The 17,479-nt window shown below is 37.8% G+C and overlaps 1 protein-coding gene across 1 annotated transcript in view; it reads left to right on the top strand.

Annotated features, from left to right (window-relative positions):
• The window catches only part of LOC114031725 (lipoxygenase homology domain-containing protein 1-like), a gene marked incomplete at its 3' end in the record, with an annotated part of 576,714 nt that overhangs the window by 188,709 nt on the left and 370,526 nt on the right, over positions 1–17,479 (top strand). The window contains exon 18 of the mRNA XM_027846874.1: positions 3,924–4,055. Coding sequence (XP_027702675.1) covers positions 3,924–4,055 — 132 coding nt within the window. The remainder of the gene's footprint in view (positions 1–3,923; positions 4,056–17,479) is intronic.

Here is a 17,479-nt window from a genome sequence, read left to right as displayed (position 1 = left end):
GAAGGAAATTGCACCGTTCTTTCAGCAATGTCATGGTTGGCTAGTTCTTCCATTCTAATACTGTCTATTCTCAAGTAAAAACAGAATTTCAGATTGCTCTGCCTGAGTAAAGGGTCTGTTAACCAAATTGTATCCCAGAATACAACCTAAAATCAAGCTTATATATTGCCCAGCTGGGATCTTATTTTTCACTAGCTTCCTTCTCCACCTGGATAATTGTTTTTAAGGTCCCCCCTCCCCCTCACTGGGTCAGAATCTTGGATACTGGTGAAAGGAACATATACTTTTGTACACGTACCTGTCCTTGTGCTTGCCCACCCTGTTCCCCTCAGGGGTCTCCAATAGTCTGATTGCATCTCTGGGCAGTCAGATTTGGTCTGAGTTAGTCTGCTTGCTAAATGGGCGATAATCACTTATGAGAATTGACTTAAGACTAACTTAATTAGACTGTTACCTTAAGGATGGATCTCAGACTTCCTATGAGTGGAAACAATGACATACCTGATGTAGCAATCATATACGTGATGTCGATATTTAGCCGTAGCTTTGTTCTCAGTTTCTGCCATCAGGTTAATGGACAGGCATTGTTTCACTAGGCTCTGCTGGGGATCAAGCCCCTTGCCTGGCTGTCCTGCCTCTAAAGAGCTTAGCACTAATAATTATCAGGATTGCTGATGGAGAGGGGTATCCACTAGCCTCTTAACAAGAATCACAGACTTTTAGATGTAGAATGGACCTCAGTGGCCATCTACTGCAACCTATACTCCTAAGGACTCTTTATTACAACAAACCCTTCCAAGCTCTCCTTGAAAATCTTCAAGGAGGGGAAGCTCAGTATGTCCTCAAGGTAGCCTATTGGGCAGTTTTTCCCGAGCCTAAATATTCCTCTTTGTAATTCCACCCATAGATTCTAGTTCTGTCTTTTAGGGCCAAATAGAACAAGCTTCTTCCACATGATGGGCCTTCAAATACTTGAAGACAGCTATCATGTTCCTCCTGAATTTCTCTCTCTCTCTCTCTCTCTGAGTGAAGCAAATAGTCACTTTGTTATAGCCCACTCCTTCACTATGTTGTTCTTCGGCTTTTATGCTGGCTTTGATACCCTCCAATAACATCTTCCTCAGATATCTCATCATGACATGGAGGTCAATCTTGAAGGTTATGCCAAAGGAGCATAAGCTCTGGCAGATACTACTTAGTTGAAGGGCTTTGAATATTGGTTCAGTGATGAGCTGTTATCTAAGGACCAGTCTAGCAAAGGACAAAAGATGCATATTATCAAATTGGCCACAACATAATGAACATTTTGGCCATGGTGATTCTTGAAGACTCTACCAACTTGTAGAGGATTTATTTTGCATAGTTGGAAGGAGTCCCTATATCAATTAAATCAGTGATCCTGCAGGAATTGAAGCATTTTTGGTCCCCTAACTCTTGACTCATAACTTTGAATTCAAAATGTTCTTTCCTATTTAGCCCTTAGATTTGTTACCTTTCTTCTTGTGACCTTGACTTTTTTTTTTTTTTTGGTAAGCCATTAGATGGTGCAATGGCTAGAACACTGGACTTGGAGTCATGAAGACCTGAGTTCAATTCTAGCCTCTAACAATTATTAGTTATGTGATTTTGGGCAAGTCACTTAACCTCTATCTACCTTAGTTTTTTTATCTATAAAATAGGGATAATAATAGCATCTACTTTCCAGGATGGTTGTGAGAATAAGAGATAATATCGGTAAAGTACTTTGTAAACCTTAAAGCATTATATAAATGCTAGCTATTATTGTTATAACAATAATAACAACAATAACAGTTATTATTATTATTGTTATTATTTTTGCGTGATGTGTCCTTCCCGATTCTAGACACCATGTAGGCCCTTGACTAAGATACCTTTCTACTGGTTTCTAACATATATTTAATCCTTTTGACCCTTGGCTTTCATCACTTTGTTGTGAGATGACAATAATACTCTTTAGTTTTAAAGGCTAGCTGCTTAGATCAGTCACTCTTCTAAGCTATTTATGCAATAGAACATTTTATATTGATGTCTACTATTCAAATGGCAGAAATTCATGGGAAAAAAGAAAAACAACAAAAACCTTGACCCAGGTTTCATGGAATGCATGATTCCAGGTTAATCACTGTTCCCTTTCTGAGACCTTTTATGTTGGCAGAGCTTAAGAATAAGAATCTGTGAAACTATCCTGTGAATTATAATTTCCCAAACAGCCAGAATGCAGGTATTAATTACATAATACAATATTGGCACATTCAAGGTCCCAGGAGGCATAGAATATAGCTTTTAGCACAATTGCCATGGCTCTATGAATAACCCAATGTTACAACAATGTCAAGATAATCAGCAGCAGTCACAAGGTGGGTATGTACCTATAGAATCATGTTTATTCATAGTGATGCTTCCTGAATGAGACTAGCCTTAATGATATTTGCTATGATACTTTAGTAGATCTCTGTTCTCATTAATAATGGCTACTCCTTCCAATGATGTTGATCACATTGCATCCTTGCTGTCTCATTCTGTGCAATTTCTTCTCTGAGTTCTCATATGTGTAGATCCTCCACCCATCATACTCAGAACCTTCCTTGAGCTTCTCTGATATCCCAAGGATACCCATGGAGCATGGGACTGCCCATTGGCTATCCTTCACTCTCACTACATGAACAATCAAGTCATGAAATAGTACAGAACTAAAAGTTGAGGTCCACCTAAAAGGCAAAGGAGAGGCAAGTGGTGGGCATAAGTAGTCTGTGAAGCATCACCAACAAATCAGTGCACAAGAGAAACAGTGTAAAAGATGTCATCACAGCAATGAATGACTAAACAATCTAGTCACGGGAGTATAAATGAATAGGAGCCAAAAGAAAAATGATTCTACATATTCTGGCAAATTAAAGCCCATTACTGACTTGCAAATGCATTTTTTGATCTTAGAAAGGGTAATTTACATAATGGTCGGGGGGAGTTCTGAAGAAGTCATGATTGTATAGTCCATTGCATCAAAAAATGCGATTAGAAACCGTTAATTCCTGTGAAGCCTAGGATGGAATTTATTCTACTCTCTCATGTTGACATATACTTGATTTCTAAATTATTGACTGTATTCAGGCTATTAAGAAACTGCTCTTGTTATATATTATTTATGTAGCACCAGACACGTATATGATATTTCACAGCTGTTGAGGTCTCCAAAGACCTGACAATCACAGAATGGTGATATATGAGCCCCGACCACTTAAAAAACAAAAACAAAAACAAAAAACAAATCCCTTGCTTTATCTCAGAAAATAACTCTCCCACCACAAAACCCCAGATACATGAAAATCTTGAATAATTGCACATATCATTAAAAGAAAAAAGCAATTGAACTTGATTAGAGATATTTGCTATCAGTATGAGGTGCCAAAACAATACAGTTCTTAATAATAAAAAAAGGTAAAGCAGTGAGTGTTTTCTTTCAGATTGGAGAGATTTTCCCCTTGCTTTGCACTGTCATCTCTCTGAGAAGGCCACAAGCAGTTTTGTTTGAAAGACATTTTGCAGTCAATGTCCCCTTTTAGGGAAGGCAGAGCACCAGGGGGTTGGAGGAGGCAACATTTGAAGCCAAAAGAAAATTACATTTTGAAAAAGTCATTTGATTCCTACAGCAGTGCTGCCCTGTTACTTGCATTCTCAAGGCAGCAAATGGATTTTATTGGAATACCATCCACGTGCAGCCTGCTGCTAAGAATAAAAAGGCACTTTCTGGTAACTATGCAATGTGGAGGGAAAAGATTTGGCAAGGCATTGAAATGGTGACAATAGCAGATCTTAGTGTGTGTAGTTGAACATATGGTGCGCCTCAGAGAAGAAACAAGTGACTTTGTGTGGATGACATCCTTAAAAAAAAATCTTTATTTCAGTTGGCAGGGAAAAACCAATGGGAACATCTGCGACAGCTAGCCAACAGGAGGAAAAGGCCAGAGAGTCTGGGAACCAAGTAGAAGCAACATACCAGTGCATGGCCCACATCCCATTCCCCTCTCCAGCCTCAAGTAAGTTACGGTTAATACTGAGACATAATAAGATGCCACTCTATTGGATAGTTCTATCTACCTGAATAGAGGCTTACCTGCTGGGAAATATAAGGGACAGGGCAAACACCTTTACATGTTAATTCTGGTTATTTTTTGCTTGCATTGAATGTTGCATTGTGGCGAACTACAGGGAGGACATAGAATGGCTTTTCAGAGGATGATATCATACCACACAAATTCCTTTTAAAACATTGTCATCTCTTTCATGGAGTTCTTGTATTTTATAACTTCTCTCTCTTTTTGGAATTCAATATTCATTTACTTACTATGATGTACTCTTTCAAGAGTACTATATATTATAATTACTATGTAATGCCCTAAAACAGTTTACCAGTATTAAATAGTTTAGTTTGAAAAAAAACCACTCAAACCACCTTCCAAAATAATAACTGACATTTTCGTCAGTTAGTCACTTAACTAGCATATATTAAGCACTTACTATGTGCCAGGCACAGTGCTAAGTGATGAGGATACAAAGAAAGGAAAAAGACAATTCTATTCTCAAGGAGCTCACAGTCTAATGGTAGAGATAACATGCAAATAAACCATGAGCAAATGTGATTTCTACAGGATAAAGGGAGATTGTGGTTGTGGTTTGCCCTTTATTCTCAAAGAGGACCATGATATCAGGAAGCTGACACCATGACTTGGCAAGTGAATTGAATTTAAGTGAGGGAGGGCTATGCAAAGTCACCAGCCTTACTTTCTCCTCCAGAGCCACCTGGGTCCAGTGGGCAGATACAGATCAGGACCACTGGAGATGGCCTAGGACGCAGTGGAGATCTTGGCCTTTTTTTTTTTTTCGCTTTTTTGGTGAGGCAATCAAGGTTAAGTGACTTGCTCAGGGTCACACAGTTAGTAAGTGTCAAGTGTCTAAGGCTGGATTTAAACTCAGGTCCTCCTGACTCCAAGGCCAGAGCTCTATCCACTGTGCCACCTAACTGCCCCTGTGTTTGGCCTTTTTAAGCTAAGGTCTTTCTGAGTCCTCACTTTGACTGAGGCAATGCCCATTCAGTGGTTATACCTGTTTAAGAAGTGATGAAATGTAAGTCACCTTTCCAAAAAAACACTTGTCATGGGCTTCTGAATAGTAATTGGCCAGAAGCCCATGCAAATGTTTTTTGAAAAGGTGACTTACATTTCCAAGAAGTGTTATACAGTTCAAATAAGCTTCACATTACCTCATATATGCCTAAGAACCTTGTGAAACAGAAAGAGTACAAGTTTCATGGGAGGCAATATGGCATAGTGGATAGAGTGCTTTACCTGGAATCAAGAAGACCAGGGCTCAAATTCTGCCTCTGATATTACCATCCGGGGGACCATGAGGCCCAAGTTAAATGGGAGATAATGATCAGAGGAAAGGTGCCAGCATTAAGGGGGACTGGAAGAGGTTTCTTGCAGAAGGTAGGACTTTAGCTGAGGTTTGAAGGAAGCCAGGGAAGCCAGGAAGTAGAGATGACAGAGAGAATACCAGATATGGAAGGCAACTAATGAAAATGCTCAGCTGAGAGAGAGTATTGTTGTATTTGGGGAACCACAAGGAAGCCAATGTCACTGTATTGTAGATACAGAGTAAGCAAATATGGTGTAAGAATACAGGAAAGGTAGCAAGGAGCCGTATTAAACAGGGCTTTATAATCTAATAGGTGATTTTATATCTTACCCTGGGGATAATAGGGAGACACTGGAGTTGCTTGAATTAGGGAGGCAATGTACTCAGACTCATACTTCAGGAAGATCAATTCGACAGCTGAATGGAGGATGGACTAGAGTGGAAAGAGATTTGAGGTAGGGAGAACAACCAGCAGGCTATTGAAATAGTCCAGGTGTGAGGTGATGAGGGCCTGTACCAGGATGGTAGCATTGTCAGAAGAGAGAAAGGGGAATATACAAGAGATGTAATGAAGACAGCTCATGACACAGTGGATAAGAGTACTATGCCTGGAATCAGGAAGACCTGAGTTAAAATCCAGCCTTATTTACTATCTGTTTGATCTTGAGTAAGTCACTTAACCTCTAGTTGCCTCAATCTTTGGAGGTAATAATAACAACTACCTCCCAGGGTTGTTGTGAGGATCAAATGAGATAATATTTGTAAAAAGTACTTAGCATAGTGCGTGGCACATAGCAGGCACTACATAAATGCATATTCCACTTTCCCTTTCTCCTTTATGTGATAGCAGAAACAACAGTACTTAGCAACTGATTGTGGGGGAGGGGAGAGGAGATAGTATGAAGAGTCAAAGATGACATCTGGGTTGTGGGCTTGGGTGACAGTAGTGAGAAAGTGAGGAAGAAGTGAGAGTTTGAGGGCAAAGATAATGAGTCCATTTTTGGACATATTGAATTTAAGATGTCTAAGAGACATCTTATTTTGAGTTATCCTGTAGACTGTTGGAGATGGAAGACCAGAGGTCAGGAGAAAAGTTAGTGTTGAATAAGTAGATTTGAGAATCATCAGTATTGAGATGATAGTTGAGTCCATGGGAGGTAATGAGTTCACAAAGTGAACTAGTATAGAGGCAGAGGTTCCCAAAATGGGCTATACTGATTCATGAGGGGCAACCTAGGGGGGTGGTAGCAGCCTTGGGTATAATTGGGGGACATTGAGTAAAGATAAAGGGGTGGTAGAAGCATAAGAAAAGAAGAAAAGATAAGAAAATTTTGAAAAACCACTCCTTCATTTTTCATCTGTTGTGTAACAGAGTTAAAGTCATAGTGATAACATTATTTTCCAAATAAACACACAAAATGCAAGTTATAACCAATTATTGGCCAAGTCTGCCAACACGTCTTAGCAAGCAAGTGTTGGCAGGCAAGCATGTTGTGCATTACGGGAAGTCCAGCATGCATTGGCAGGAATATGTGCATGTAACGACTTGTTAACAATATGATACTATATGGTTATATGATACAATATTGCATTATCAAAAATTCAATTCAAGAAAAAACACAAATTTACTGTAAATTATTAAATTTAAGATGCATAATTTAAAAAAATGTTTTATATTTTTTTTAAATGACACAATTTTAAAGAAATGTTAAAGGGTTATTAAAGAAAGTAGATTTCCATGGGGGTGCTGAGTAATTTTTTAAAGGGAGCAGTAGGCCAAATAAGTTTGGGAACCTCTATGTTATAGAGGCAAAAGAGAAGGCCCTGGACAGAGCTTTGGGGACCTGGATGAAGATCCTGGAAAGGAGGTGAAAACAGTGTCACAAAAACCTAGATCGGAGTTGTATCTGAAAGAAAAGACAGTGATCAACAGTATCAAAGGCTGCAAGGAGGACAAGAAGGATGAAGACTGAGAAAAGATCATTAGATTTGCCAATGAAGACATGGGTAACTTTAGAGAGAGCATTTTCAGTTGAATAATGCATTTGGAAGTCAGACTACAGAGAGTTAAGAAGAGAATGAGAGAAAAGGATATGATGAAAAGGAGAGAGGCATTGAGTGCAGACAGTCTTGTTAAGGAGTTGAGGAGGGAGTTTGGTTGAGGGCAATAGGAATAAGGGAGTGGTCTGTGGAGGACCAAGAATGGAGTGGAGTGGTGGCAGCCCAGGGTTCAGAATCACTGGATGGGGAGAGAATAATGGATTGGCAGTTTGCTATTGATTGATGAATGAATTCAGATAGGTTATCATTACCCACTGAGGTTCAGCCTGGGGGTGCAGTAGGCCCAGGGCTTTAGGCAGCAGTGGGTAGGAAAGCACTGAGTATGTGCTAGACACTTGCTAAATGCTTTTTCTTATTTGAGGCTCATAACAACCATGTGCTTAACTGAGGATTAGAGAAATGAAATGATTTGTCCATGGACACATAACCCGTAAGTATTGGTTTCCTGACTCTGGGTCCAATACTATCCATTGTGCCAGATCTCTGAAAAACAAAACAAACACTAAACAATCTTGAAATCTGTTTCCTCTCATTGGTGGAGATATTAAGGCAGAAACAAACTATTCTAGGTGCCACAGTACTGAATTTCCAGTCTCCACTGCGTATATTTGGACCCCATCTTGCTTTTAGATGTATTATATTACACTTTACTTGGAAGGGTAAAATATCTGGCATATAAGACATTCAGATTGGGTCATGTGGAGTAATACAATGGCATCTCAGAGAGCTTTATACTTTATACCGAGATAAATACCTTATTTTGTGTTCCCCAGATAAAATTCAAAATGTTTTCTCAAAGCTTCTGATCTTCTATGCTAGAGGTTCTTAATCTGGGAGATATGGAGCCCCAGGGGGTCTATGGCTAGATTTCAAGGGATTTATGAACTTGGATGGAAAAGAAATAACATTTTTTTTCTTACTGACCTTTAACTGAAAATTAGCATTTCCTTCAATTACTTAAAAACATTTGATTCTGAGAAGGGGCTTATATCAATTTCACCAAACCACCCAAAGTAACCATGACACAAGAAAGATTAAGAACTGCCCTAGGCAATCTTTTCCATGCATGTACAGGGACAGACAATAGTGCCTCCCACTGGGAAGCTTGAACATCTCTTCCATCACTGGCAAGAAAAACCCATTTTTGCTGTGTTGAACAATCTTGGGCCTGCCTTCTCTGGTTATACAAGAGTGCTGAAGTCTCTCAAAAAATGGAATGAGAACAATCAGAGTATTTCTCAGGAACATACATATGTTTTCTTACAACTTTTCACTGAAATCATGACGTGCTAAAACCCCAATCAGGTTGGGCAGCACAAAATAAATGTAGGATATTACTGAGAACAGCAGGCTTGGTTGAAATCATTTAGGAATGGACACTTTTCATAAGAGAGAGGCTTTTATGCTTTATGTAAGTTTGTCAGCTGTGACAAAGACTGTTTCAAATATGTTTCTGTCCTGGCCTTTGCAGGGAGAGAAGGTAATATTTTTGATGAGGTAGGCCAAGTCATTTCTGAAAACAATCAGTTTAGGCCTCATGATGAATTTAAGCCTGTTCAAATTAGTGCACTTACAAAGAGCACACATTCTAGAAGCTCAGTGGAGAGCATGAGTCATGCATCCGAAAATGACTTCTAGACTGCTCTTTATGACGGCCTAATGGCTCTATGCTGGAAAGATAGCCAGAATTGAAGTCAAAGAGAAAAGAGGGACAGGCGAAGTATTCAATGTATGTAAACATATTAATGGACATTATTTGAGCAAATTTGTTTTCCTTAAAATTTGTATTCCATAAAAATCCACTTAAGAAAAATACCTTTTTGTTCTTTTAAGGATCACTGATAAACATTTCATCCTGGTGTGGTGGATAGAGAACTGGCTTGGAGGCAGGAAGGCATAGGTTCCAGTTCTGCCTTTGAGATATATTGACCATGTGACCTTGAGCAAGTTACTTAACTTTTCAATAACCTAGGCAACTTTCTAAGACTCTTTAAGTTGCAGAGCAGGGATCTGTATGTGTAGAATAAATTCTTTAGGAGGTGGGATGTAAGAGTGATGAGGGGTGTGCTTTATAACAATGATATCACAGGTCCAATTAAGAAAAAAAGTAGCAATTCCTGAAGGCAGAGATGACTAAACTGAAAGGTGCATTCATTAAAGTTCTTTTCTTTTTAAAATTTTCTTTATTTTCTTTTGGTTACATTTTGAGTTTTGAGCTGTTTTCTTCCTTCCCTCCCAACTCTGCATTAGAGAAAGCCAACATTTGGTATAGATATATATGTGGAACCATATAATACGTATTTCAATATATCAGTTCTTTCTCTGGAGCATTTTCCTTCATAAGTTCTTCATAGTTGATTTGAATATTCATTTTACTCTGAATAGCTTAGTCATTCACAATTAATCTTCGAATGCTATTGTTATTGCTGTATACAACGTTTTCTTGGTTCTGCTTGTTTCACTCTACAAAAGTTCTTTTCTTCAGGAGGATGTATAACTTTTTTTTTTTTTTGGATTTTGAAACTAGTAATTGCAGATAAATTAAAATCATTCATATAGAATGTTGAGGCAGTGAGGTATCAGGAAAAACCCTGGGCTGGAAGTCAGGTGGAGTGAATTCTAGTCTAGTCCCTGCTTCTCTCTCACTTTTGGTGAGTCACTTACCATGCCCTGTATTGTGTTTTGAACAGAATAGGTGCTTAATTAATTTGCGTTAAATGAATGAGCAAGACCTTCTAGCCTCACTTTCTTCTTTGGTAAAATGAGGGGGCTGGTTGATTGATTTCCAAGGTCTTTTTCAGCTTGAAAATTTTCTGCTTCTATAATTCCAGAAGTGTTTTGAAGAGCTGGGAGGAGCAGAAGTGTTTGTCTCCAGTCATCCACATTAATTCATTCCAAAGGATGGGTGCACATGACAAGACTCTTTGCAACCACTCCATATTGGGTTTTTGTTCAAACCATTAGTTTCTCGTGAATTTACACATGGCAGATTTGCATGACTAACCTTTTTTTCTTGATCAAAATAGTTTGCTTGACCAGTGCTGCCTGGTTTTCTCACACTGAGAAAGAATGATGCTATCTTTCCTGACCATCTCTCTGTTACTTCATTCATTTTCTGCCTCTAGTCCGGCTTCCCCTAGCCCACCTGTTTTTCCTTGCTGCTCATCCAATATTCTTCTGAACCCCAGGCAACCTCCTTCCTTTCTGAACTTTTTAGATGCCTAATCTTCCAATGCACAGGCAATATCTGGCTTCATGAGGAAGTTGTTTGGTGGGATGGGTCAGAGGATAGGACAGAGCCTATGATCATAAATTTGAGTAGGAACTAACCTCAGAAGTCAGCTAGTACAGTCCCCTCACTTTTCAGAGGTTAAATGACATGGCCAAAGTTACACAGATAATAAATCACACAGAGCTAGGATTTGAACCCAGGTGAGACTGAAAGAAGACAATTGGGTCCCTGACACACAGCTTCTGTCCATCAAGATATAGGTTAGTCATCCCATATATGGGATCATAGCATTATAGTATTTGGACCTGGAAGAGACCTTGGAGCTGTAACTCTATCGTCACAAAGAGGAGAGCAATGAAGCCTAGATAAATGATTTGCCCAGAGTCACAGAGTAAGTAAGAGCGGTGGGATTCAAGGCCAGGTCCCTTGATTTCAAATTCAGTGATCTTTTCATTTCATAGAAAATATGGAGCAAAAGGAGGAAATTTGGTAACATTCAATTCTCTTGGCAAACAAATTATTTCATTGTTTTAACAGTAAATATGTCCTCATGAAAGAACTTAGTGTTTTATAGCAGAATTGAATTAAATGTTATGTCAGGTAGATATCATTCGATTAGTTGAATACTCCAAAAAATCTGGGTTGTCATCCCTGTGGATACTCCCTATATTCACACAGATCCTTATCTCTTTATACCTTAGTACAGTGGTGTCAAATTCCTATAGAAATGTGTCCATACCAAAGATCCCTGCAAGCCACATATTGACTTAGAAAACCATATATTGACATTATCTATCTTTAATTGTATTTTTATTTACTTTGTTTAATATTTCCCAATTAACATTTTAATCTTTTCCCATTCCACTCTGGAATCTCTGTGTTTGACACTTTTGCCTTAGTAGATCATCTTTATGAGTTTCTGTGAGTTTAAAAATCATCAGCTGGCCAATTCTTTGGTGATGAGCTTCTTCAAACTTAGCTGGCCGGACCTCAGATTACAGATACAGAAAGTCCATTGATGGGCTTGTAGTTGAAGCCTGTTCATTTTAGTAGGATCTGAAAGAACTTGTGCCTCACTGGTGTAGCCTTTGAGAACCTCTCCCTCAGTTTGAAGTATCAGAGTCCGACTTTAGTGGAGACATTAATGAAATATATAAAGCTGATAGCCTATTGGTTAGCTCTTTCTACTGACTTACAAATATTGCTGCTGAAAAAGCTAATATAGGCTTCTGTTACTTCATGAGATGTATAGCTTTTTTTTTTTTTTTTTTTTTTGTTGTTGAGGCAATCGGGGTTAAGTGACTTGCCCAGAGTCACACAGCTAGTGAGTGTTGTGTCTGAGGTCAGATTTGAATTCAGATCCTCCTGACTCCATGGCCAGTGCTTTGTCCAGCCTCAGACACAAAACTTACTAGCTGTGTGACCCTGAGCAAATCACTTAACCCCATTGACTAACCAAAAAAAAAAAAAGAAAAGAAAAGAAAAAGAAACCTATGCTTTCATTAATGTGAGTACTCTGGCCGCAGGAGATAATTACAACACTTCTATGACTTAGTAGAAGGTATCAAAAAGTTATTTGGACAGAAAAATTTATTACCCTGTTGTCAACTTTTAATAAGCCTATCCCAACTTGGCTGGGATGGTCCCTAGACCACCTGTCTGTCATTGGACCTGGATTCAAAACCTTCCCATCTTAGTAGGATTGTCCAGAGCTTATATACAGCTGGTCTAGCCTTCGGGAACTCAGGACTAAATCTATTCCATGATAAGGCACCAGGATTGGACTTTAATCCTATACATGACCTTAGAAAATCCATTCACATTAAGACTCAGTGGTAGCTCAATAGATTGACTTTATTCGTGGGGATAGGAAAATTAATTTTTTGAGGATTTGATACTTATTAAATTTGCATGAATGTGTATCTGGAAAAATAGCTTTTGATAAGGAATGGAATGCTAGATAAGATTAAAAGACATAGATAACTTTCCTGCATTCTCTATAGATTTCTTTGACTTACATTTGGTTGATGACTTAATTTTTCAATAGCTCAGTCTGGATACCTTGCCAAGTGCATTTGATGCAGTCTCCATTTCCTGCTTTACAAGAATGTGAGGATTTAGAACTCCTGGGGTACTTAGAAAAGGAAGCTACGCATATTATTCAATCATTAATTCAACACCTACTTATGATGCAAATCAAGCAAGAGTATTTTATCAAATATTCTTAGCAAGGAAATATCACATTTGATTGAAGGGGACGGAGAAGAGGCTTTGTGAAGGAGGAGGCATTTGAAATGGACTCTGAAGGGTGGGTAGCATTTAGAGAAGCAGTGCTGGACAAAGGAGTGGGGGGGGCCTCCCAGATGGGGAAACCTGAGTGGAGGGGGGAGGGATAGAAACAGAAAATCAAAGGACTTGCTCAAGAAATAACTGATCATCAGAATGTGTGCTGTGGATTAGGGAAAAGTAGGAAATATGACTGGAAAATTAGATTTTATCCAGATCATGAGTGCCATTGAGTTTGGATTTACTCCATTAGGCAGTGGGATGGGTGTCACTAAAGGCTTCTGGGGAGAACATTCACATAATCAGGGCTAAGCTTTACAAGATTAACACATCAGCAGCATGTCAGATGGGAGGAAAGAAGACATAGAGACCAGTTTGGAGGTAATTGCAATAATCCAAGCAAGAGGTAATGAAGGTTTAAGCTAAAGCAGCTGAAGAAAGAAAGGAAAGAAAGGAGGATGCAAATATGAGAGACAAAATGCAATCATGAGGCAGCTGGGGGGATTAGTGGATAGAGTTCAAATCCTGCTTCAGACTTTCACTGGCTGTGTCACCTTGGTCAAGTCATTAACCCTCTCTCAAATTTCTATCTATAAAATAGCACCTATCTTATAAAGTTGTTGTAAAGATGAAGCGCAAACCTAAAAATGCTATACAAAGCTAGCTATTGTTAGTCACTGCTATTAATAAAGTCTTAAAAAAGAAAAAAAAAATTTAGACCGATATCTTATACCATATAGCACAATAAATTCAAAATGGCTATGGGAAAGAATAGAGTCTGAATAATATTTATAGGTTTTGTCATTCCATTTGAACATATTTGGTGTCTCTTTTATTTGGAAATCTTAAAAGGGAATGAATTGGTTTTGTGTGACATTAAAACTTTAACCATATTTAAGCAAGTTGGCTGAATCAGCCAGTACTGTGTGTGTGTGTGTGTGTGTGTGTGTGTGTGTGTGTGTGTGTGTGTGTGTTTGAAACTTTGGGATATTTAGAATTTTAAGAGACCTTAGGGATCATCTTCATTTTTATATATGAGATTATTGTCATTTGAGGTGACTGTCATTCAGATGTTACGCAGTGGGTAATAGTGTCAGCAATAAAACCTTGATTCCTGGTGCACTGTTTTTACTAGTATAAAATGCTACTTCTTACTTGCATGAATAAGTACATGACTGATATAGCTTATCCTGAACACTGCCTTGGTCCATTTTGGATAATTTGACTGGGTTAAGTCAGTTTTCAGCTTAATTCATTACTTTTCAGATCAATTGACATTTATCAAACACTTGTTGTATTGTGAGGCCCTGAGATACAAAGACAAAAACAAATCAGCTTCTGCCCTCAAAGAGGTTGCATTTTTGGGGTAGTGGAAGAAGGGAAGGGAAGGTCTAGATGATATAATAAATATAAAAATAAGAAAAGTCAAAGCATTTTTTCAAGAGGAAGAGAGAGCTAATAAACGGAGAAATCAAGAAAGGTTTTATATAGGAGGTGGCGTTGGACCTGACTCTTGGAAGAAGCCATGGGTGCTAAGAGCTTGTGGTAAGGAGGGAATGTGTATCAGATATAGGCGACAGCCTGCCCAGTAGCATGGGGGTGGGAGATGAGTTTGGGGAACAACCAGGAGGTTGATTTGCTTTTAATGTAGAATGAATGAAAGGGATGAATATGAAATAAGTTTGGAAAGATGGGTGCCAGACTGTGGAGAGTTTCAAAGGTCTACTTGAGGCTTTTATATTTTGTCTTAGAGGCAATAGTGGAATACTGAAATTTTGAGCAGAGGTAACATAGTCAGACTTGCATTTTAGGAATATTAACCTGAAAATTGTGTGGAATATGGATTAAAAATAAGAATAATAATGATAGTTAATATTTATATAGGCTTACTGTGTACCAGGCACCATGCTAGGCATTATGCAATTATGTTATTTGATCCTTACAACAACTCCAGGAGGTAGGTGCTATTATTATCTCTATTTTACAGATGAGGAAACTGAGGCAAACAGAGGCTAAGAGACTTGCCCAGGGTCACATAAGTAGTAAGTGCCTGAGGCCAGATTTGAACTGAGGTTTTTCTGACTATAAGGCCTGGTGCTCTATCCAGTGTGTCACCTGGCTGTCTCTAATCTCTAACCTAGATGCATTAGAAAGGAGGGAGAAAGAAGCAAGGAGAACAAAAAGACTATTGCAGAAGTTTAGTTTTGTTTGCATATAACTGTGCTGGTGGAATGGAATTATAATTTATATTTTCTTTGAGCTGTTCAAATGATAAAAAAGTCATCTGTAAGTGTAGAAGTTAGACTCGATGACTTCAAAGGTTACTTCCAGCTCCAAAACTCTCATCTGATGACCACATAGAGTAAATAAATTTTTGCGAAGTGAATTTGACAATTTTCTTTCACCTATTTTTTTTTAAATATAGTGGTGGGGATCTAGGTTTTGCTTTCAATGAAATTGTAATTCAAAGGAATCACTACCTCCTTTGACCTGGACCCCAACTTTATTAATGTGGTCCAAGGTTGCATTAGTTTTTCAGCAGTCATATCATATACTAGGATCATATTAAATTTCTTATTGATATTCTACCCATGATCCAAGGACCAGCTTACATGCTACCTTCTCCATGAAGTATTTTATGAATCATAGATCATAGCAAATTAAGTTTAAACAAACATCTCACACCATATGCCACAGTAAGCTCTAATGGATATATGACTTATAGTAGAAATAAAAAATCACATCATAAACACATTAGAGGAGAATGGAAGAAAATGCCTTTCTCAACTTTGGATCAGGGAAGACTTCTTGGCCAAAGAAAAGAGGATGACAGGAGATAAAATAAACAGTTTTGATTACATAAAAATAAAATTCTTTTGGCCAAACCAAACCAATGAATCAAAAGAGAAACCGTTAACTAAGATTTTATTTCTTCATTAACTCTCCCTGATAAAACCTTACTATTCAAGCTATATAGGAAAATGATTCAAATGTGTGAGAACAAGAGCCACTCCCCAACAGATAAATGGTCAAAAGATGTTCACTAGTTCTCAGGGGAAGAAAACCATTCTATTAACAACCACATAAAAAGTCCATATCACTAAAAAAAAAAAAAGACCTGAAAATTGCAAGAACTGTGAGGTTCTGCCTCATATTCTATACACCAAATATTCTATACATATACTAAAAATAGAAAATGACAATTGTTAGAAGGGATGTTGTAGGATAGGCACACTAATGCCAAAATTTGGCACAGTTATTCTGAAAGGAATATGGAACTATGCTAAAAAAAAGTCACTTAACTGTGCATAGCTTTTGAAATACCATTATTAGACATATACCCCAAAGAGATCATTGAAGGAGAAGGAAAAAAAACATACATACAAAAATATTCATAGAAACACCCTTTGTTGTAGAGAAGAACTGGAAACCATAGGATTGCCCACATAGTGGGGAATGACTGAACAAATTATAGTGTATGAATATAATAGAATATTATTGCATCGTAAGAAATGATAAAAGAGATGGATTCATAGAAACCTAGGAAGACTTGAATGAACTGTTGCAGAGTGAAGTGAGCAGAGCCAGTAGAACAATTTATATATTTACTACAATACTGAAAAGGAAAACAACTTTCAAAGCCTATAGAACTCTGATCAATGCTCTTCCTTCTCACCTCAGCCTCTTAGTTTCCTGAGCTTTTTTCAAGACTCAGCTCAAATCTCATCTTCTGCAGATGGACTTCCCTAGTTCTTTCAATAAGTAGTAGCTTCATTTTTGATATTATTGATTAATTTGTTTTATTTGACTTTAATATTACCTACTCTTTATATATCATGTATATAGACAATTATTTTCATGTTGTCTATCCTATAGAATGTGAACTCTTAGACGGTAGGGACTGATTTTGTCTGTCTTTTTATTCTCAATTCTTAGCATAGGACTGATATACTTAAAATTTTTTTAAATTGACTGACAATGTAACTACCAATCTTGATTCTAGAGGACTGTTGAAGATGTATGCTTCCCATCTTTTGATACAGAGATGATAGACTAGATAGACTATATCTTGTTCAGATATATATGATATATATATGTTCAGACATGGCCAATATATGGTTCTGTTTTGAGTGGCAATGCTAACATGTTACAAAGTAAGGCTTTTATTTCTAGAGGGGAAAAGAGTACTCATGATAATGATGGAAAGAGAAAGAAAGGAAGGAAGGAAGAAAGAAAGAAAGAAAGAAAGAAAGAAAGAAAAAGAAAGAAAAAAATGTTCATAAAGCACTTTAAAAATGCAGAAAATAAAACAGAGATTCAGAGGGAAAAACAGACAATTAGGACAGCTTTTGGAACTAATATACTGAATTTAGTACATACTTAAAACAAATAAACAAACTGAAACAACCAGAACCCGAAACAAAGTTATACATAAGCAGATTTATATTTTCTTTATGTGGAAATGTT

The sequence above is a fragment of the Vombatus ursinus genome, unplaced genomic scaffold, assembly GCF_900497805.2.
Source record: "Vombatus ursinus unplaced genomic scaffold, bare-nosed wombat genome assembly UNPS02015255.1, whole genome shotgun sequence".
NCBI lineage: Eukaryota > Metazoa > Chordata > Mammalia > Diprotodontia > Vombatidae > Vombatus > Vombatus ursinus.
This window is presented reverse-complemented; position numbering and strand designations above follow the sequence as displayed.